This window comes from Benincasa hispida, chromosome 5 (genome assembly GCF_027475165.1).
Source record: "Benincasa hispida cultivar pf3 chromosome 5, pf3_genome.v1.1, whole genome shotgun sequence".
Taxonomy (NCBI): Eukaryota; Viridiplantae; Streptophyta; class Magnoliopsida; order Cucurbitales; family Cucurbitaceae; genus Benincasa; species Benincasa hispida.
The window spans coordinates 68,134,538-68,157,322 of NC_143482.1; the positions used below are offsets into that span (position 1 = coordinate 68,134,538).

Sequence of the window (22,785 nt, forward strand, 5' to 3'; positions counted from 1 at the left end):
GCCGCATAGCACCATCGCATAGTGTTGTTGCATACCATCGTGTAGCATCGCCGCATCCATCACGTAGCATCGTCGCATCCATCGTGTAGCATCGCCACATACCATCGTGTGGCATCGCTGGATACCATCGCGTAGCATCAGCATACCATCGCATACCATCGCCGCATACACGATCAACCCACGCACGCATCTCCAGTGCCTTGCACCTATGTCCGCACAACTTGAGGGTACCATATGCTCTACTAACCTCTCAAACCTAGGCTGACGCATGCTTGTCCCTGCATAGCCTTTCCTCTTGGCCATACTTCAGACTCTTTCAAAACCCAAATATCCTCTCAAATTCTAATGGCCAATGCATGGCACAACACCAACGCTTAGCATAAGGTCAACGCATTGTCTAATACTTAGTTATTTTTCCTAGCCTCCAACGCATAGTTCTTTTTGGATTCATACTTAACCAAATTTTACTAGTTAAGACTTATCTCAAAGCTACTAAACAATCTTATTTAAACACTTAGAATTTTCCTACTCTTTAATATAGGATTTAACTTATACTTAGTTAATCCCTTTTATTTCCTACTTAAGTAGGGAAAATGGAAATTCGGGCTTCACAGTTAATGTTTGCAGAAATTTGAAGTCTAAGACCTCCAAAAAAATGGATCATACATGACAAGAAATACACACACACAAAATCGAATTAAAAAGTTGGTTAAAATAGTTGCTAAGATTCCCAGGCAACAATACCAATTTTTTGGCTAGGACTTGTTATTGCCTACAAGCCCTCACTAAGCATAGTGAGGGCTCAGCAAGCTCCCTCACAGTCTTTTCTCTTACTTCTCCCATATCTTCTTCAGTATGAAAATCTTCTAAGTCTTCTTCTTTTTCTGAATCTTCTTGATGGATTGGTTTGGTTTCAAGCTCACCTTCTCCTTGTCTTCTTCTCCACTCTTGTTAGAGCCTCTGTTCTTCCCTGTTAATGTTTGCAAAATTTGAAGTCTAAGACCTCCAAAAGAATGGGTCATACATGACAAGAAATACACGCACACAAAATCAAATTCAACTGCATGAATTTAAAAGCGAAATTGAAAAGAAATTAACTCGATTTAAAAGAATCTAGTTTATGTTTTAGGAATCCTCTCTATTTTCTTGGTTGTTCATTGCCTTTAAATGTATGTAATGCTTGCTAATTATTATCTTAGCTCATGCACACAAAAAGACTAGAAATGCATTTCTTAATTTTATGATTAATTTCTTAATGAATGTTAGATGCTTCAATTAATTTGGTACGATAGCGTCCATATCAATCAAGTAACCGCATTACGTAAAGGAAATTTAGCTAAGTTGAATTAATAAGTCGGAAAACCTAGGTTATTAATTCAATGGTTCTTGAAATCTACTTATCATGCAATGCTGTAAAAAGATTGTCCTAAATAACCTAATTTACACACAAGCATGCTTAAATCTTGCTCTTTGAGATTAAATATACATAAATGCACAATTGTAATAAAAAATCAAATTAAAGAGAATTGGCCAAAAACTCTAGAAGTCAATTCATAGAAATTGAATTACCATTCAAGAATGAAATTATAGCAAGCATTCATCAAAAAATTCAGAAAATCAAAGTCTCATAACGAAGAAAATTAGGATTCAATCCAAACTTAGACTAGAAAGACTAATCTTAGCCTTGCATTTTTACAAGAATCTTCAAGAAATTACAAGTAAAATGAATGAAAGAGAGAAAAAGATGAAGAACTAAGACAGAGATTTGGAAATTTGGGTGAAAATCGAGTTAAATGTCCTCTTCTCTGCTGAAAAACTGAATTTTTCTTTTTATAATCGAGGGAGAGTTTTACGATACTTGACACAACATTGCAACACTACTATCGAAGCATAGACCTTGAGCATAAAGGCTCGTTGTGACACTACACTGAATTAGGCAGGATGCGCGTAAACTTCATCTTTCTATCAATATTCGTAGCGTTGCAACGCTATTGAATTGTAGCTACTGTCTTCAAGCATAAGAGTTGTGCATAAGAAGGGCATTGCGAAACTTCAGAGCATGGTTGCTACTATCCTTCAGAGTAGAGCTATGCTCTCCAGAGGGTTGCAATGCTGCTGTCTTATGGAAATTTTATAAATTTCTCTTCTTTTTATGATTAATTCTAATAAGCTCTTTTTTTTGTTCATTTTTGCTCTATATGACCAATTTACCCCTTGGATGATTATTACCTACAAAATATTGTTGGAAGGTACCAATGCACAGGGGAAGAAACCAGGATCCATAAACCTGATCCACCTTTATGTCTCCACATAAAGTTCAAGGACTCATCCAATAGTCAAGGGACTTTCAAGTTTATTGGATTTCTATTCAAGCAATAGATATATTCAATAACATCTTTATTGAATGTTCAAAATAAGTTCCATTGTTTACATACAACGAGTTTTAGGACATAAAACCCAACAAATATGACAATAAACGCATAAAAATTCACGAACAAGGGTAGATTAAGCTAAGAATTATAGCACTTTTATGGTGTTATCATTTGTTCTCTAGGTTCCTTACCTAGCATGTAACCTATTATTTTCTAATAAACTTTCTCGAGATTCTAATTATCATGATATCTTCTTTGATTCTCATTATACCTTTCAGCATCAAGAGTCGGGACAACAAATTAGGAGCATTAGGATGCTTAATGATCTCTACTACTTTGATCGAGATTTTTTTTGTAATAAAATAACTTAGTGTCTCAATGGTACCGGTTCTCTTTCTGGTCATGGACAAATTATGCTTTGGCATCATAGATTAGGATAACCCAAATTTCACTATCTTAAACATCTGTTTCCAAAATTATTCAAGAATATGGATTGTTCTTCTCTTCAATGTGAAAGTTGCATTTTTGCAAAAAATCATCGATCCACATATTTTCTAAAACCATACAAGGTCTCCAAACCATTTTATCTCATTCATAGTGATGTTTGGGGTTCTTCTAAAATTTTGACTCATAGTGGTAAAAAGTGGTTTGTTATTCTTATTGATGATCGCACACGTCTGTCTTGGGTCTATTTAATGACAAATAGATTTTAGGTGAAAATTCTTCTTAAACACTTTTTTAATATGATTGTAACTCAATTTCAAACCAAAATCAACATTTTACACTCTGATAATGGAACTGAATACTTCAATGCAGAGTGATTTTTTAAAAGATAAAAGAATCAGTCTACATGTCATGATACCCCTCAACATGGAATTTTTGAACGGAAAAATAGACATTTACTTGAAGTTGCACGTGTCATAATGTTTTCTATGCATGTTCTTAAGTATTTATGGAGAGAAGTTGTACTCACAACTACCTTTTTTATAAATAGAACGCCTAGTAAAGTCTTGAATTTTTGAACCCCTCTTGAATAATGTGTTAAAACTTTTTTCCAACTTGTCACATATATTTTGATTTACCTATGAATACTTTTGGTTGCATTGCACATGTTTACATATCTAGTTATTTTTTATCAAAACTTGATCATAGAGCTACAAAATGTATTTTTTTGGGGTTATGCTTCAAATCAAAAGGGTTATAAATGTTTTGATCCTCAGACAAAAATATTTATGTGAGTATGGATGTGTCTTTTTTAGAACAACCATATTTAATGAAAATTCTCTTCAGGGGGAGAAGTCAAATTTAGAAGATAATTTTTTAGATATATTGAATCATTTCCTTATGTTAGTCACCTTGGCATGTCTGTACCAAGTCCTTTAATGTCAAGTATAGAAATGTCTCATTCAAGGGAAGAAATACTACAAACTGACTCTACATATCAAATTCTTGAGTTAAAGTTTTATAGTAGAAGAGCAGTCAATCAAAGGAACGAAGATCAGAGAGTTGATTCTACACAAAACCAATTTGAAATTCCGATAAATGATGCTGGAAATTCCTTGTCAATTCCTAATGGTGAAAGGTCTGTTAATTCTTTTTCTCCAATTTCGAATGTTCAAAATACCTTACCTATTATCTTTGATCTTGATATTCCTATTGCTATTAGAAAAGGTACTAGGACTTGTACTAAATACCTCATTGCAAGCTACATCTCATATTGAAATTGTCAAATAGTCATATAGTCTTCACATCTAGGATAGACAAATTTGTTCCAAGAAATATACAAGAAGCCTTAGATTATCCAAATTGGAAAGTGGTAGTCATGGAGGAAATGAATGCTTTAAGACAAAGTGGTACTTGGGAAATAACAAACTTGCCAAAGGATAAGAAGACTGTGGGGTGCAAATGAGTGTTCACAGTAAAGTGTAACGTTGATGGTAGAGTTGAAGGTACAAAGTTAGATTAGTAGCTAAAGGTTTTGCTCAAACCTATGGAAATGGTTATCAGAAGACTTTTGCTTCAGTTGCAAAGATCAACTCCATCAGAATCCTTTCGTCTCATGCAGCTAACTTAGATTGATCTCTTCATCAATTAAACGTTAAAAATGTTTTTCTCAATGGTGTTTTAAAAAATGAGGTGTTTATGAGTTTACCACCAGGATTTGAAATGGAATTTGGAAATAATAAAGTTTGCAGATTAAAGAAATCATTATATGGTCTCAAATCTCCAAGAGTTTAGTTGGAATACTGTGGAAAAAAAGCTACTAGTTAGGATACCAGCAAAGTCAAGCAGACCATACAATCTTCTATAAATACTATGAGAATAATAAAATAGTTATTTTAATTGTCTATGTTGATGACATTATTCTCACAAGAAATGATGCAGAAGGTTTTGTTGATATTAAGAACAAGCTTGCAATTGAGTTTCGAATAAATCAAAGACTTGGGAACCTTAAAATATTTTTAGGGATGTTGCAAGATCTAAGAAAGGAATTTTTGTTTATCAAAGGAAATATGTTATTGACTTACTTTGAGAAAGCTTTACTTGGTTGTCGGATAGCAGACACTCTTATCAAATTGAATCTGAAATTACAAGGTGCAAGTCTAAAAGAAGTAAAGGACAAAGACAGATACCAAAGACTTGTAGGTAGATTGATATACTTATCTCATATACGTCCAAATATAGAATTTGCAGTGTACAAAATCCTGAGATACTTGAAAGGAACTCCAGGCAAAGGTATATTATTTTAAAAACATGATCATTTTCAAGTTAATTGAATTATATACTGATGTAGATTGGGAATATAATTTTTGAAACTGTTCATATTGGGTTGATTGTTAGAATTATGTTCCTTATATTATTTTGGAAGTGTCCATATGGGTTGACTTATAGAATTATGTTCCTTAGGTTGTATATATTGACAATGTTAAAGAAGTTAAGTTTTTATAAAGAAATATTGGTGGTTTGTTGTTGATATATAAGTTTGTCAATGTGTGTATATTGTTTATTTGATTGATGAATATATGTCATATATATACCAAATGTGGTTGTTGGATCACTATGAAGCATAGACACGGATATGATTAGATACAATAATTCGTCAATTTCTAAAAAACTAAGATACGAATAAGTTGAAGGATACATCATTTTTATATATTATTTTAATATATATTTCTAAAAAATGATGATACTGATACATTGAAGGTACATTTTATCTTGCTTAAAAAAATAGGTTGCTTAGTTTTAGATGGAAAAAGATTAGATGAGTTGTTTGTCTTTTTTCTTTAAAAAAAAGTAAGCGTAAAAATAGATACATCAAATCGCTCGTCAGATACGTATCTGAGAAGTATCTAGAAGTATCAGTATCTGATACATGTCTGATACGGATTCTTTGCCTCACATGAAGTATCTGTGCTTCATAGTTGGATCAAAATACAGGAGCAATTATAGGTAAAAACGTTAACATTATAAATTTTTCTAAAAAAATCATAAGAAAATTTCTTGGCATTTTTTAAATGTCAAGTTCACAAAATTTGTTGACCTTTTTTCCTTGTCAAGAATGCCCATATTCTTGACATTTCAAAAATGTCAAGTGTCTGTGTTTCTTGACATTTTTTAAATGTCAAGTTCATAAAATTTCTTGACTTTTTTCCTTGTCAAGAATGCCCATATTCTTGACATTTCAAACATGTCAAGTGTCTGTGTTTCTTGACGTTTTTTAAATGTCAAGTGTCACTTTTCTTGACGTTTTTAAAACATCAAGAAAATCGACATTCTTGACATTAGCTTTCTTGACGTTTTAAAAAAGTCAAGAAACACTGTTTTTGTAGTAGTGTTAAATTATATACTGATGCAGATTGGGTTGGAAAACTACTAATATAAGATCTACTTTTGGCTATTGTTCATTTATTAGAGGAAATTTAATTACATGGTGTAGTAAAAAACAAAAATGTAGTAGCCAGGAGTAGTACTGACGCGGAATTTAGTTCCTTAGCTATGAAATTTGTGAAGGTATATGGATCAACAGGATCCTTGAAGAACTGAAAGTGTCTCAAGAAAACCCTATAAGAGTTTATTGTGATAACAAGGTTGTCATCGCTATAACTCATAATCTAGTTCTACATGATAGGACAAAGCACATTGAAGTTGACAAGCGTTTCATAAAGCAGAAGGTTGATGCAGGTGTAATATGCATATATTATCTTCCAACGACAGAACAAACAATGAGGATATGCTAACTAAAGGCCTTTCGAAAAGACAATTTTTTAAACTTCTCAGCAAGCTGACTACGGATGACATCTACAAACTAGCTTAAGGGGGAGTGTTAGATTTTCTTTTATTTCTCTTGTAATATTTGATGTTTAATATGTATATATTTATCATTTATGTCTGTAATATTTTTTCCTTTTTGATAGTTGGTCTTTCTTCTATATAAGAAGACCTTGTATTTGATTCATAAGTAAGAAGAATAATATTTACACTATTATCTTCCCAATTTTAACTCTTCTCTAAATGCTAATGCATTTAATGATGTGCCAGCATCTCTACTGACGATAGTAAAAAAAACGTGGGTAGAAATTCAATTTTGCCCACTTAATGAACATTAGCAGAAAGCCTTTTTTTTTTTTTTCCCAACGCGACAACCTTCTTGAGCAGAAATTGTCTTTCTACCCACACATTATATATCGACAGAGAGCCTTCTATGTCCATGTAACGTCCTTCATGGGCAAAAATGTCGAAGAAAATAATGTAGGTTGAATCGATTTTTTCCCCAAAAACTCTTGCCAATCCTTGAAAAAATTAACCCAAACCAAACAAATATTTTACCTAACACAACCTAACAAGTACTATTTGGGTTAGTTTGGTTGAATATTTTAAATAAATTCATAAATTTAAAATTTTGTATCTAATAAATTCTGCCATGCGACATATATTTTTGAGAAGAGCATAAAAAACCCAAAAAAAAAAATCTAAAACTTATATGTAATACAAATATGTTAATTATATTTTGGTGGATGTCAAATATGGCAGAGTTTTATACAAAATTAAAATTTAAGAATTTATTAGATAAAATGACTTATTTGAAACTTATAAATTTTAAGATTTTATTAGACAAACTAAAAGGTTAATTTTAAGAATTCTTTTTAGAAAAAAAAAAAAGTAATATTAAATTTAGTCCCTATAATTTGAAAAAAAAAAAAAAAGTTAAAATTTAGTATTTATGATTTATAATTAGAACTTGGTCCCTATAATTTAATAAAATAATCCTAAATAATTAGGGACTATTTAGAATTTAGTTTCATAATTTGATTAAACCCTATAATTTACCATGACCTAATGTTGTGGGATAGAAATACTCGTCGGATGCCAGCTCAAACGAATCTAGTTGACAAATGACAAGCCATCTCGCTCTCTCGCACACGCGGAAGCTTTTTTTTCTTTTTTTCTTTTTTTTTTTCCTCCCTAAATACCGTTTGGTTTCTCTCTGTTATTGCATAATTGGGTCAACTTGCCGCTATATCAAGCATTCAACGTTCGAGAGCATGCAATACTAGGAAGCTTCACAATTCAGAAAATAATAATAATGGAACTTTGTTATGTGTAATGAAAGAGATGCTTTTAAAGGGAAAATAATTCGGGTGAAGAAAACTTTGGTGTTTTACATAGGAAGTGCCCCAAAAGGAGAAATCTAGAAATCTCTATAGGATGGAGCGGGAACAGAGAAGTCCTCTCCGTCCCTATTCTCGTTCCTCTATTTCATTCTCCATTGCCACGAATTTTCTCGTAGGGTGGGGATTTCCGTAAGGATTTTACGGGGATCGGATGCCTCATAGGAAAAATTTTCCATCATCATTTTTTTCTAACAATTTTTTATTTCAATTAAATATATACTTTTAACAATTCCTTAAACATATCCAATACAACTTTCATTTAAATAAAATATTATTAATTTTAGTAATAAAAGTAATAATACACATTCAATTTTAAAAGTTATAATTAAAATGTAAAATTCTAATAATTTTTATAAATTAAAATTCAACAATTAAAACATCATATCTTAAATACTACATCTAACAAATTAAAATAATAAAGTCTTAAACTTAAATAATTAAAATCTCTATAATTATCCTAACAAAGTCTACAATATTAATATTAGTATATATATATTATAAAATTATAATTTATATACAAAAGTCGAAGCAGGACGGAGACACAGATCAAGGTCAGGGTCGGGGAATATATTCCCCGTCCTCAGTCCCAAATTGCAAACAGGGAAAAAAATTCCCTACTCCCTCCTTCATTCCCCGTGTATTTGGGAATTCCAAGGTAATTTTTCAATACTTTAGCGAACAGGTACATTAAAAAAAAAAAAAAACAGCAAAACATTGTCTATGAAGACAAAAGTAAACGTAAAGAAAATTATGAGAGAGAAAACAAATACTAAATTTAGGGATTAAAAAATAAGATAAGATGGAAATGTTTATAAATATTTTTTAAATATATAGTTTTTTAGTAATATATTTAAAGAGCAATATTTAGTGGCTCCAACTAAATTAATGTTTCCCATCCTTATACACATAAAAAAATAATTTTTTAATGATTAAAAAAACAAACAAACAAACAAATTACCACGTGACAACTTTTAATCCAATTGCACCTAATTTTTTTTTTAATTCTGTTTTAATCCTTAAAGTATTTTACCTTTGAAGTTGGGCTAAAAAGTAGAATTTCAACCCACTTTATCTTTTACGAGAAAAAAACATAAATAATGTATTTAGTCCAAAGAGATGTAGGATAGGAATTAAAAAGTTAAAATTGTGAAATTCACTTGTTTATTTGATCCAAAAAATTGGTAGGCCTCATAATTAAATTACATCAATTTTATATCTTATTAATTTCTTATACTCTTTATTTTTTACTATTCCACACTTTACCTCAAATATCTCAAATATCTCTAAAGTGAACGCAATAGACATTGTGGCCACCGGAGGAAGGTATAATTGAGAACCTGAAAGCTAAAGCTATCCCATTTGAGAAAATGCCTGCCAGCATAAATGGATCTTGTCCGTCGCGCCTCTCTCTCTTCCTTATCTGCACCGGCTATGATATCTGTGGGACAATACTTATATTATATCCAGCTTCAATTCACCTGCATGAAGAATGTAGATAGTTCATTATTAAAATATGCATTTTTGTGGCTTCCTTCTTCCCCCCCAATGATTTGGGCCCCTATCCAGCTCTCACCATGGTTGACACGGTTTGCCAGCTTTGAAATTAGAATAAATAATAGCTTTTAAGCTTTATGTTTACCACTAACCACTCACCACGTATATAAAGGTTTCTCAAACCCAACTTCAACACCAAGCTTTGTTATTTTCTTCAGCTTACCTATTTCAAAACCCTCTCTTTGTTATAGCTTCTCTCTTGCGGAAGCAAAAAAAATATATATATATATATCTTCTCACAAAGGTTCGACAATAATGATTCTACTATGTGTGTTCATGGCTTCTATAATGACCGCCACTGCTGGCAACTTTCACCAAGATGTTGACATTACTTGGGGTGGTCCACGTGCCAATATACTAGATGGAGGCCGACAACTCTCACTTTCTCTCGATAAAGATTCAGGGTCAGGTTTTCAATCAAAGCAGGAGTTTCTATTTGGAAGATTTGATGTACAGATGAAGCTCGTCCCTAGAAACTCTGCAGGCACTGTCACTACTTTTTATGTAAGTTCCAACACAAAATTCTAATCCAATCTTGAACTTTTTTTTCATGTTCACAGTTCTTTTAGATTTAACTTGCAATATGTAATTATCTTACAGTTATCTTCTCAAGGAGGATCGCACGATGAGATTGACTTTGAATTCTTAGGCAACTCGTCTGGAGAGCCATACACACTTCATACCAATGTTTACTCACAAGGAAAAGGAAATAGGGAACAACAATTTCACCTTTGGTTTGATCCCACCAAGGGATTTCACACCTATTCTATCGACTGGTCTCCAGAAAGTATCAAGTAAGAGGGCCTTGCCATGCAATACCATCAATCTTCCTACATACTATTCAATTTCTTCCCAAATCACTAAGCCACACTACTTTTTCAGGTTTCTAGTGGATAACATTCCTATAAGGGTATTCCATAACTGGGAAAAGATTGGAGTTTCTTACCCGAAGAGTCAACCCATGAGAGTTTATTCAAGTTTGTGGAATGCAGACGATTGGGCAACCAGAGGGGGGCTGGTGAAGACTGATTGGACACAAGCTCCTTTCACAGCATCATACAGAAACTTCAATGCCAATGGATGTGTTGCATCAACTGGGTCATCATCGTGTGCCTCCAAGTTTTCGAGTACTTTGCAAGGTGGTGCACAGAGTGATCAAGGACTAGATGCCAGGAGTAGAAATAGATTGTCTAAGTTCATGATTTATAATTATTGCACTGACCACAAAAGATTTCCTCAAGGCATTCCAGCTGAATGCAAGCGCCCGAGGTTCCTGTGAGAGAGCTTGCACACCAAACTCTAAAGCCAAAGTCATAGTATACAGCTCAAGACATTCAACTGCATGCCTCTATGTGTGTCTCATATAATTATTTGGTTTCATGTAATTAATTTATTCTTTTTGCATAAAAATTTGTTATCATTATTTATCTTATTTTACCTCTCTCTGGATAATTGTCATTCTGAATAAATCATATTTTCATTTTTTTTTTTTAATTTTGTAAGATTTTATTTTATTCTTTAAATATAATATGGAATAAAAGGTTTATTAATAATCAATTGGGAGAGGAGAGAGTCCAGAGAGAAAGAGAGGAGAGGAAAAGACAAAAAAGAAAAATGTACAAAATATATCATCAAATACATATTCCCAAGTCATCCACGTCATTTTTCTGGTATAGTCACTTAAATGGATATTTTTTTTAATATTGTGGTTGGGAAAAGAATTTAGGAAAATATTGTGGTTGTGAAACTATTTAGAGATTTAGGGTTGTTTTGGAGTTTTCGAGCGCGGGAATGTTATATAAAATATTTTGTCAAGAGTTCAACCCTCGACCTAAAAAGATGTCGAAAATTAAAGAAGAGGTTGAAGGTTTGACCCTCGACCTAAAACAAAATAAAGAAGAGGTCGAGGGTTAACAAAATTTAAAGAAGAGGTTGAGGGTTCAACCCTTGACCTCCTTTAAAGTTGCAAAGGGTGGAAGAATCGAAGAAGAGGTCGAGGGTAACCCTTGACCTCCTTTAAAGCTGCAGGAATCTCTGATGGAAGAATTTAAAGCTGTGGGAATCTCCACAGTGAAAGCAGTGGAAGAGATGGAAGAAGAGGTCTAGGGTTGAACCCTCGACCTCCTTTAAAGCTTTTCGAATCTCTGCAGCCGTGTAGCGTCTCGTCCCATCAATTTAATATTCCCAATGCCCCTCTGCCAACACTGGGTCAAGTTTTTAAAATTCGACCTTTAACGTTTTAACCCCCTCCTCCTCTCCTCTCATTTCTCACATCTCTCCGCCTTCATTCTCTCATTTCTCACAAAAGTTCTGTCTTCTTCATTTCATCGTTTGTTCATTTTTTCGTTTCTTCATTTCTTCAAATCATTTCGCCTTCTTCTTCGAACCTAATTAAAACTCTTACAAATTTGCTTCTGCTTTCTTCATTTCTTTATTGGCAAATCTTCTTCTTCTCCTACATTCGTCCATTAAATTGTGAGGTTTATACTTTTACTATGCAAAATTTCATTTGTTTAAATAACTATAAATTTTGTTCCTATTCTCATACTACTATATTTTTTTTATAGTTTTTATTGTTGTTTGGGCAACAAAGAACAAAAAAGGTAACATTAACAAAAAAATTTATATTCTCATAATATATTTTTTTTTTCATAGTTTTTGTTGTCAGATAACAGAGAAAAGAGAGGCCATTGTCACTTTGGGGGAAAAAAGTAAAAGCACTATTAAATTTGTGAGTTTACTATTTATTTATTACTAGTTTTTTTATATTTAGTAGATCTATCATGTTAATTTTTTAATAGTTGTTGAATTCAATAATATTTACATATTGATGTTAGTAGTTCTTTCTCTATTATTGTTAATCTTAATAGTTGTTATTAGTGTTAATCTTATTTATATTATGTTACACCAACATGTTAATCTTATTTATATTTTGTTTGCTTTTGTTTGTTTTTTATTGTTTTTTTATGTATTTAAGTACAGTTTATTGTTATGGTTAAAAAGTTGATACTTATGTTTTAATATTTTTAGTTTAATACAAAATTATTATGATTTTTTGAAATATACTTCTTATGATATTTGATCCTTTTAGTATTAACTTTGAAAATATAGTTTAAAATAGTTTGAAAAAGTTTAATTTATTTTTATGTTTAAAAAGTTGATGTTCATAAACCTTAAAAAATTAATATTTATAATTTAAAAAGTTTAATATTTTTAGTTTAATACAAAGTTATTGTAATTTTTTTAATATACTTCTTATAATATTTTGTTTTATTTTTTGTATTAAAGTTGAAAAAATAGTTTTAAAAAGCTTACCTCATTGTAATGTTTAAAAAGTTGATGTTTATAGTTTAGAAATTTTAATATTTTTAGTTTAATACAAAATTATTGTGATTTTTTGTATAAATTTCTTATGATATTTGAAAAGTTTAATTTGATGTTATTTTTAAAAAATAGTTATAAAAAGTTTAATTTATTGTTATGTTTAAAAAATTGATGTTCATAAACCTTAAAAAATTGATGTTTATAATTTAAAAGGTTTAATTTTTTTAGTTTAATACAAAATTATTGTGATTTTTTTAATATACTTCTTATAATATTTTGTTTTATTTTTTTGTATTAAATTTGAAAAAAATAGTTTTAAAAAGCTTGCCTCATTGTATTGTTTAAAAAGTTGATGTTTATAGTTTAAAAACTTTAATATTTTTAGTTAATACAAAATTATTGTGATTTTTTGTATAAATTTCTTATGATATTTGAAAAGTTTAATTTGTTGTTATGTTTAAAAAATAGTTATAAAAAGTTTAATTTATTGTTATGTTTAAAAAATTGATGTTCATAAACCTTAAAATGTTAATGTTTATAATTTAAAATGTGCAATATTTTTAGTTTAATACAAAATTATTGTGATTTTTTTAATATACTTCTTATAATATATATATATTTTTTTTTGTATTAAATTTGAAAAAATAGTTTTAAAAAGATTTTCTCATTGTAATGTTTAAAAAGTAGATGTTTATAATTTAAAAACTTTAATATTTTTAGTTTAATACAAAATTATTGTGATTTTTTGTATAAATTTCTTATGATATTTAAAAAGTTTAATTTGTTGTTATGTTTAAAAATAGTTATAAAAAGCTTAATTTATTGTTATGTTTAAAAATAGTTTTAAAAAGTTTACCTTATTGTGATTTTTATTATAATTTTTTAAATATATTTCTTATATTTCTTATATATATTTCTTATTGTGATTTTTATTGTGGTTTGTTTTTGTTAAAGTTTGATAATTAGTAGAATAATCAGTAATGTATTGTTTGTCTTTTCTTTTTTTTTAGAAAATGGCGGACAAATGTTTGGGATTTATGTTGTTTACAAATGGTAATATGATTGAGGTATTGATGGGATTGACTATGACCAACCACCAAGTGGAGGTTTTAGCATAAATATGAATAATGAATTGTATTTGAATAATTCATTGAAATAGTTGGGATATCACTTAGTGTAGATATGGGAACAAATCAGTTAGAAATAATATATAGACATCCTAACCTAGAATCATAGGGATCAATAAGGTTTATATCATTCCCTATTCCGAATGCACAAGCTATAAACTTGATGTTCTCAATCGCGATGCCACTACCGCATTTAGTACATTTGTATGTAAATGTAAATAGGATAGGATTGGATATAAACTTGAATGCACCATTTAGTCAGTTTGAAGATCCAACTGAATGTATTGATCTTGATCCAGAGTCAGTTGCATTGCCATGTGATAATGAAGATATGGCGGCTAAACACCAGTATAGAGATTTTAGAACTGAAACGGACAATGAATTTGAAGAGTTGGATTTCGATGGTCGTGAAATGAGTTACCTTCAGATACATTCAACGATTTGGATATGAATGTACTGGATAGGATTCGAGAACATGACCCAATTGTAGCCCCTGTGGACGTTGACAATACTCAGTTTGTCAAGACAAAGAAATGCTACAACACGCGGTCAAATGTTTTGCTATTAAATGTCACGCACCATATGAGGCTGTGAAATCGACACCGACGATTTGGACAATTCGATATAAGAAGTGGGAGGAACGTTGCAAGTGGAGACTTCGTGCAATAAAGAAAAAATTGCTTGGCTTGTTCGAGATCACTAAGTACAATGAGCATCATACATGTTTTTATTCAAAATTGAGTTAAAGTCATGTGCAATTGATTGCACTAGAGTTCTGTGATGCCGTAAGAGAAAAACCATCTATCAGCGTGATACAACTACAGTCCGACATCAAATCAAAGTTTGGATATCATGTTCCTTACCATGGAGTAGGAGGGTAAAAGAAAAGCATTAGTTAAAGTGTTCAGTGATTGGGATAAGTCTTACAAATTGTTACCCAGGTGGTTGTATATGGGTTAAGCAGACCAATCCTGAAACACGTGTAGAGTGGAGAGTGAAAGAAACACTTACCGAAGGCCATGTTATCCTAACTTCTGTATTTTAGGTATTTGGTCCTTGTATAGAAGCTTTTAATAAATGTCGATCGATAATTCAGATAGATGGTACACACTTGTATGACAAATATCGAGAAAAATTGTTGATTACTACATAAGTTGACTCGAACGGACATCTTCTTTCACTTGCATTTGCTGTTACAGATGAAGAGTTTGCAGACTCATGAAGATGGTTCCTGAAACACTTGAGAGAAATTGTAATACACGAAGAGGTGTGTTTAATTTCATATCAACATGCTGACATAATCGCAGCAGTAAACAATCCAGCAAATGGTTGGACGGGACCAAAATGTCACCATCGTTTCTGCTTACAACATATTGTCAGCAACTTTAATAAAAAGTGCAAATTTAATATATTGAAAAATTATGTTTATCGTGTCGGGTGTCAGTTTCAAATTCGGAAGTTCAATAAAGTAATTGAAGATATCAAATGAATAAATCAGAGCTGTCTGAGTTTTTTGACAACATTGGTATAAAGCAATGGACTCAAGTACATGATGGAGGGTTCAAATATGGGTGGATGACGACAAATCTATCAGAGTGCATAATGGCATCCTCAAAGGAGCTTGAATGTTGTCTATAAATGCTCTTGCTTAAATAACATTCTTCAAGTGCGTGAATTATTTTGAGAAAAGAAGAGAAGAAATAAAGGACGCATTGGAGCATCAAGATAAATACACCTGGTAATATTATATATATATCATTAACAATTTGTTTCAAGCATATCTTATAGTACTAAGTGGAATAAAAATCCAGGTACGTACACGAATAAATAAATAAATGGGCTGCAAGATCTAGTAAATATGAAGTACAATCATACGATCGATATGAAGGTGTGTTTCATGTGAAGACCGGACGTCATAGTCTCAATGCTAAATGAAGAAATGTTCAAATATTGAGGCTAAACAGGTTCGAGCGATATTGTTCATGTAACAAATGGCAAGCGGCATTCCATGCTCGCATTTTATGGCCGTTTGCTCACATTTTAACATGAACTACGAAGACTTTATTAAGGACTACTATAAATTTTCAACGTATGCTAAATGTTATTCTCCTCAATTTCAACCTGTACCGCATGAAGATTACAGGATCACGCACCCTAATATGCTCGTCTTACATCTTGATCCATCGTTGTTGAGAAAATCAGGTAGACCAAAAAGATCGATTGGACAGAACCAGTCACTCGACAACGATGTGGATTTTGTAATCAGTTCGGCCATAATCGAAGGAAGTGTCCTTCGTTACTAAAACAAACTCCAGATAATTAGAGATTGAGAAATAAATATTTTTTTATTATATATTCAATTTTTTTATTATAATTTATTGTATATTCAACTTTTTATTATAATTTATAAAGTTGTACATTATTCTTTTAATTGAGAAATAAATACTTTTTTATCATGTATATTTAATTAAGTGTAGATACTTTTATTGTATATTCAATTTTTTTAATATAATTTATAAAGTTGTACATTATTCTTTTAATTAAGTTGTACATTATTTAATTGAGAAATAAATTATTTTTTTATCATGTATATTTAATTTAGTTAATTAAGTTGTACATTATTCTTCTAATTGAGAAATAAATATTTTTTTTCTTTCAGATCATGGCTTTAAACCCAGGACCTATTGATCCCGATGTTTTGTACCACAAGTCCATTCATCGATCATCTGTTGTATGACAAGATCGTACTACTGGAGAAATATCTTGTAGGCGTCGAAAGGCAGTTGTCCACTGCACTATCCCACTCCACCCTTGAATACTACCGCTACTTCATACATTTGGATTCTATGGGGTTGCCAGATTGAGATTTATTCAGTTGGCACTATCACTCTACAAGATATAGAAGTGTTGTTGGGGTTACCTGTTGACAATGAGCCGGTCACCGAAGTGATGTACGATGACTGGTCACAAGTTTGTCAACTGTACCTCGGTGTGAGCTCACCAGCCGACAAAATTAAAGGATCGAGGTTAAGTTTGATATGGTTAAAGATACAATTCTGTGAGCTCGCAAATGATGCAGACGAGGAAACCATCATAAGATATGCGCGGGCATATATACTACAAATGATGGGTGGAAGTCTGTTTTTCGACAAATCAAGTCATTTTGTTTACTTGATGTTCCTGTCACTATTAGCTAACCTTCATGATGCAGGGCGGTATTCGTGGGGTGGAGCATGTTTGGCATGGTTGTATAGACAACTATGCAAAGCAACAAGACCTGAGGTTCGTGAGATAGTTGGGCCTCTTAACTTTTGCAACTATGGGCTTGGGATCGATTTCCAACAAATGCTCCACAGCTACAATATGCCAATGACGCTCAGTTAGCTAGATGAGCCTACAGTTCTCGGTATGTTATTTTAATTCAATTTAATTTTTATATCACTGATCTAGTTAATTTAGAATCTAAATTATCAATTTAAAAAATTTGGTGGAGAGACAAATTTTGTATGACTATGACAGTCACACATGTAGTCAGCCAGTACAGATACATGTTTGATCTGCTTCAACCTGATCAGATACATTAACACTGAACCAAATTGATTATTTTATACACGTTTTTATTGTATTTGTCTTTAATGTTCTCCAATATAATATTTTGTGTTTCAGGTTATTTAGGAGCCGTACAAAATTATTATGCATACTTTGCCCAATTTCTGTACGAATGGTCAAAACATATGGCGGACGATGAGTCCTCTCATATGTTTTCACATTGGTGAATAGCATCTTCCTGACAGAATGATGAGACAATTCGGTTTTCAGCAGGATGTCCCATCGCCTTGTAATACTGAACCCCTATTGCATGATATCGACTTAAGGACTGTAGATTGATCTGAAAAAGTTGCACATTTGGTAGTGTGATGGCACTATCGTGCAAGGTTTATTGCAGTGGGGCTTTCTATTGAATAGTTTGACAGAGATGTCACTCAAGACTATATTCATTCGTATAATAATATCACAAGGCGCTACGTCACTTCTCCAGGAGCAGCTATGGGTCATTTAGTAAATGAATGAATATTATCTAATTATTTTTAATTTAAATTTATTTTAAATATTATCTAATTGTTTTATAATTCACAGAGATCGAACAACAGTAGACTCTGTGATGTTGCAAATGATCCGAACCAGGTTCTTGCTATATGTAGTGACAACTAAAGCTATATGGAGGAGATACATTATATGTATGATATACCTATTGTTTCTCCACCAGCTCCTAAACGTAAAGGACTTGTTCGGGAAAAAGATGAGTTTGATGAGGTTGCCCATAATGTGGGAGAGTTGCCCCTGTGATGCAGACGCAAAGTCAAACTGATTATGTTAGTCCGGTGATGATGATGCTAGCATTTGGTTCAGGACATTATGACCTAGAGGCTGGTCCTTCGTCTTTATACGTGCATGGACATGGTCGGGGTCGTGGAGAGCATAATGAATATTTATATTATGAAGCGCATGCAGAGGTACAGAGCAACATCAAAAAGAACCAGAGCAATCTCAAGTTCGAAGTCAACAACGATAACCAGCTCGAAATCGACGACTTCCGCCTTGTGGGACACATTGATTTTTATATTATTTTTATATAAATGAGATATTTTAATTTACATTTTTTTATTTTTATGAGATATTATTTTCTTTTAATTTGTTCTTTTTAGAGTTAAGTTAAATAAAATAATAAAATAATAAAATATTGAATATACCAAATAATAACGAATTAGAGTATAATAAAATAAGAAAATAAGAAATAAGAAAATGTCGAATTAATGGAAAAAAAAAAACATGAAGGTCGAATCTTCAAAATTCGACCTAGGTTGGTCGAATTTTGAAGACTCGACATATTTAAAAAAAAAAAAAATCATATTTTTATAAATAGTTTGAAAACAACAATATTATTTCAATTTTCCCGTCACTTAATGGTCAATTTAATATAGAGACTATTTAAAATTGTAATTCAAACATTAGACACTAAAGTATCGTTTTTAAAAATTTCAAATCAAATAGATATCAATTTTAAATTTCAGGAATCAAAAATATATTTGAATAAAAGTACCCATTTTGAAACACTAAAGATCAAACTAACTTAATACTAAATAATCAAAACACTTAAAAAGGTAATTTTTCAATACTTTAACGAACTCATGCAAAACTTTGTCTATAAAGACAAAATTAAACGTAAAGAAAATTATGAAAAAGAAAACAAATACTAAAATATAGGAAGATGAAAATAAAATAAGATTGAAATATTTATAAATATTTTTCTAAATATATAGTCTTTTACTGATATATTTAAATTGTATTTTAATCCTTAGAGTACTTTTTAACTTTGGTCTGCTCCCGTTAAAATTAACAACTATTTTGGTTCATGTACTTTTTAAAATAGATAATTTTAATCCATTTTCATAAAATCCTAACATGCGTTTTATATAAAACAAATGCCCAAAGAATTCAGTGAGCTTTTGTAATGAAAATCGTGACTCCTTTATAAGAATTAAAATAGACCTTTGACATAATCAAAATAGATCAAAGAGCAATATTTGATTGCATTCCATGATGTACCTAGCACTTTCATCACACACATAAAATATATTAAAATATTTCAAAAAAAAAAGTAACAATAATTTGTCATGTAGCAAATTATGATTGGACAATTTAGTAGGATGCAAGAAGATAAATGTTGCCTGTAGTGTACATAAGTATTTATATAGATAAATAAATATATATAAAAATCAAATTCAAAATGTGAGGTGAGAGATTTGAATCTTTGACTTACTCAGTTTAAGTTATACACCTCAATGAGTTAATTGAGAGTTATATAGGCTAAAATAGAATTTCAACCTAGCTCACTAGAACTTATGACATCTTTGGAAGTGTGATTCTAAAAGGGTTAAAATCATTTTTATCATTTTCGAAATTATCATAATTCAAAATCAATTTTGATAATATGAAAATTGCATTTAAAAGTGTAAAATTAAACATTAAACTAATTTTGAGCGACTAAAAACGTGTCTGAAAGTGATTTTGAACTTAACAAAAGTGATTTTAGTAATTTTAAAAGGGAGATTTTCAAAAATAGAAAAATAAGAGAAATTATTTACATTAAATAACAAAATTTTAATCTTTTTTTTTATAGAAGTTGATAGAAGTCTATCATTGTATATTAATGATAAAAACTAATAGATGTCGATAGAAGTTTATTAATGTTTATTAGTATTTTTTTACTGTTTCTATAAATAGTTTGATATTTTTTTTATCTGTGAAAATTTTTTATTTTAAAAAGACTATTTATGGTCTTGTAGAAAAAACATAAGGAGAACGCAATAGACATTGCGGCAACAAAGAGGAAGGTATAATGGAGGACCTGAAAGCTAAAGCTTTCCCATTTGAGAAAATGTCTGCCAGCATAAATGGCTCTTGTCCGTTGCGCCTCTCTCTCTTCCTTGGTCTGCACCGGCTACGATTTCTGTGGGACAAGACTTATTATTATATCCAGCTTCACCTGCATGCATAATTTAGATGTTTCACTATTAAAATATGCTTTTTTGTGACTTCCTCTGCTTCTTCCCCCAATGATTTGGGCCCCAATCCAGCTCCACCATGGTTGACACGGTTTGCCAGCTTCGAAAATAGAGTGAATTATAGTGTTTTGGCTTTACCTTACCATTAGCCACTCCCCACCTATATAAAGGTTTCTCAAACCAAACTTCAACACCAATCTTCGTTATCTTTTCATCTTACCAATTTCAAAAGCCTCTCTTTTCTATAGCTTCTCTCTCTTGCGGAAGCAAAAAAATGTCTCCTCACAAAGGTTCGACCATGATGATTCTGCTGTGTGTGTTCATGGCTTCTGTAATGATCGCCACCGCCGGGAACTTTCTCCAAGATGTCGACATTACTTGGGGTGGTCCACGTGCCAAGATACTAGATAGAGGCCGACATCTCTCGCTATCTCTAGACAAAGATTCAGGGTCAGGTTTTCAATCTAAGCAGGAGTTTCTATTTGGAAGATTTGATGTACAAATGAAACTCGTCCCTGGAAACTCTGCTGGCACTGTCACTACTTTTTATGTAAGCCCGAACACAAAATTCTAATTCAATCTTTAACTTTCTTCCCATGTAGAGTTCTTTTAGATTTACCTCGCAATATCTTATCTTGCAGTTGTCTTCTCAAGGAGGATCACACGATGAGATTGACTTTGAATTCTTAGGCAACTCGTCTGGAGAGCCATACACACTTCATACCAATATTTACTCACAGGGAAAAGGAAATAGGGAGCAACAATTTCACCTTTGGTTTGATCCCACCAAGGGATTTCACACCTATTCTATCGACTGGTCTCCAGAAAGTATCAAGTAAGAGGGTCTTGCCATTAAAGCACTAATAACATCAATCATCCTACATACTATTTAACTTCTTCTCAAGTCACTAAACCACACTTTACTCTTTCAGGTTTCTAGTGGATAACATTCCTATAAGGGTATTTCACAACTGGGAAAAGATAGGAGTTTCTTACCCGAAGAGCCAACCCATGAGAGTGTATTCAAGTTTGTGGAATGCAGACGGTTGGGCAACCAGAGGGGGGCTTGTGAAGACCGATTGGACACAAGCTCCTTTCACAGCATCATACAGAAACTTTAATGCCAATGGATGTGTTGCATCATCTGGGTCGTCATCGTGTGGCTCCAAGTTTTCAAATACGTTGCAAGGTGGAGCACAAAGTAATCAAGGACTAGATGCCAAGAGTAGAAATAGACTGAGATGGGTGCAGTCTAAGTTCATGATCTACAATTACTGCACTGACCACAAAAGATTTCCTCAAGGCATTCCAGCTGAATGCAAGCGCCCAAGGTTCCTGTGAGAGAGCTTATACACCTAGCTCTAAAGCTAAAGTCATGCTATACAATTCAAGACATTCAACTACCTCTGTGTCTCCTATAATTATTTGATTTCATGTAATTATTTTTATTCTTTTTGCATATAAATTTATTGTCATTTTTATCTTATTTTACCTCTCTATGTAATTTTCATTCTGAATAAATAACTTTTTATAATTTTTTTATAATTTTGTATGATTTTATTTCAGTATAGAATAAAATGTTTCTTAATAATCAACTTAATTTTTGGAAAAACAGAAAGAGAAAAACTTGAAATAGATATAAAGTAAACATTAAAGCCCATGGCATATTCAATGAAAATCATAAAATATTGTGAAACTTAGGATACTTGAAAAAGATAGATTACGAGTTAGTGTTTGAGCCTTGATAGTTGTGTGTCTGTTTGGTTTTTTCTAAATTTTGAATTTATGGAATAGTGTATGCCTATTGGACAAACATTGATATAACTTAACAAAATGTGACAGACGGATGGTTAAGAGTAAACAATTGGACAAAATAACAACGATACTACAACATATCTTTCTTGTCGAAGAATCATATTTCAAATCTCTTGTATAAATAAACAATGTTATATGATTTGGCTATCACATCGTACCAAATCAATAAATATTTCTCCTTATTATTTAGTTAATAGAATTATGAATAGAAAATTTTAGGACTCTAATCTAGGTTCTTTGAAATTTAGGGACTAGGTTATAACGTAACTTAAACCAATAAAAAAAATTTAATCTTTGAAAGAATTGTCTTTCTTTCCTTCTTGACCAACAATTAAAGTAGATAATTCAATTAACT

The 22,785-nt window shown here is 31.5% G+C and overlaps 2 protein-coding genes across 2 annotated transcripts; both read left to right on the plus strand.

The window, feature by feature from the left end:
• Positions 1-9,721: 9,721 nt before the first annotated feature.
• LOC120078364 (xyloglucan endotransglucosylase protein 1-like) lies at positions 9,722-11,030 on the plus strand. The gene is made up of 3 exons (XM_039032628.2): positions 9,722-10,102; positions 10,199-10,392; positions 10,481-11,030. The coding sequence occupies exons 1-3, from the start codon at positions 9,854-9,856 to the stop codon at positions 10,875-10,877; spliced, it is 840 nt and encodes a 279-aa protein (XP_038888556.1). The 5' UTR covers positions 9,722-9,853; the 3' UTR covers positions 10,878-11,030.
• Positions 11,031-20,490: 9,460 nt separating this feature from the next.
• Positions 20,491-22,160, plus strand: LOC120078324 (xyloglucan endotransglucosylase protein 1-like). Its single transcript, XM_039032563.2, has 3 exons — positions 20,491-21,165; positions 21,257-21,450; positions 21,548-22,160. Exons 1-3 carry the CDS (start codon positions 20,890-20,892, stop codon positions 21,954-21,956), a joined length of 879 nt encoding a protein of 292 aa, XP_038888491.2. The 5' UTR covers positions 20,491-20,889; the 3' UTR covers positions 21,957-22,160.
• The last annotated feature ends 625 nt before the right edge of the window (positions 22,161-22,785 follow it).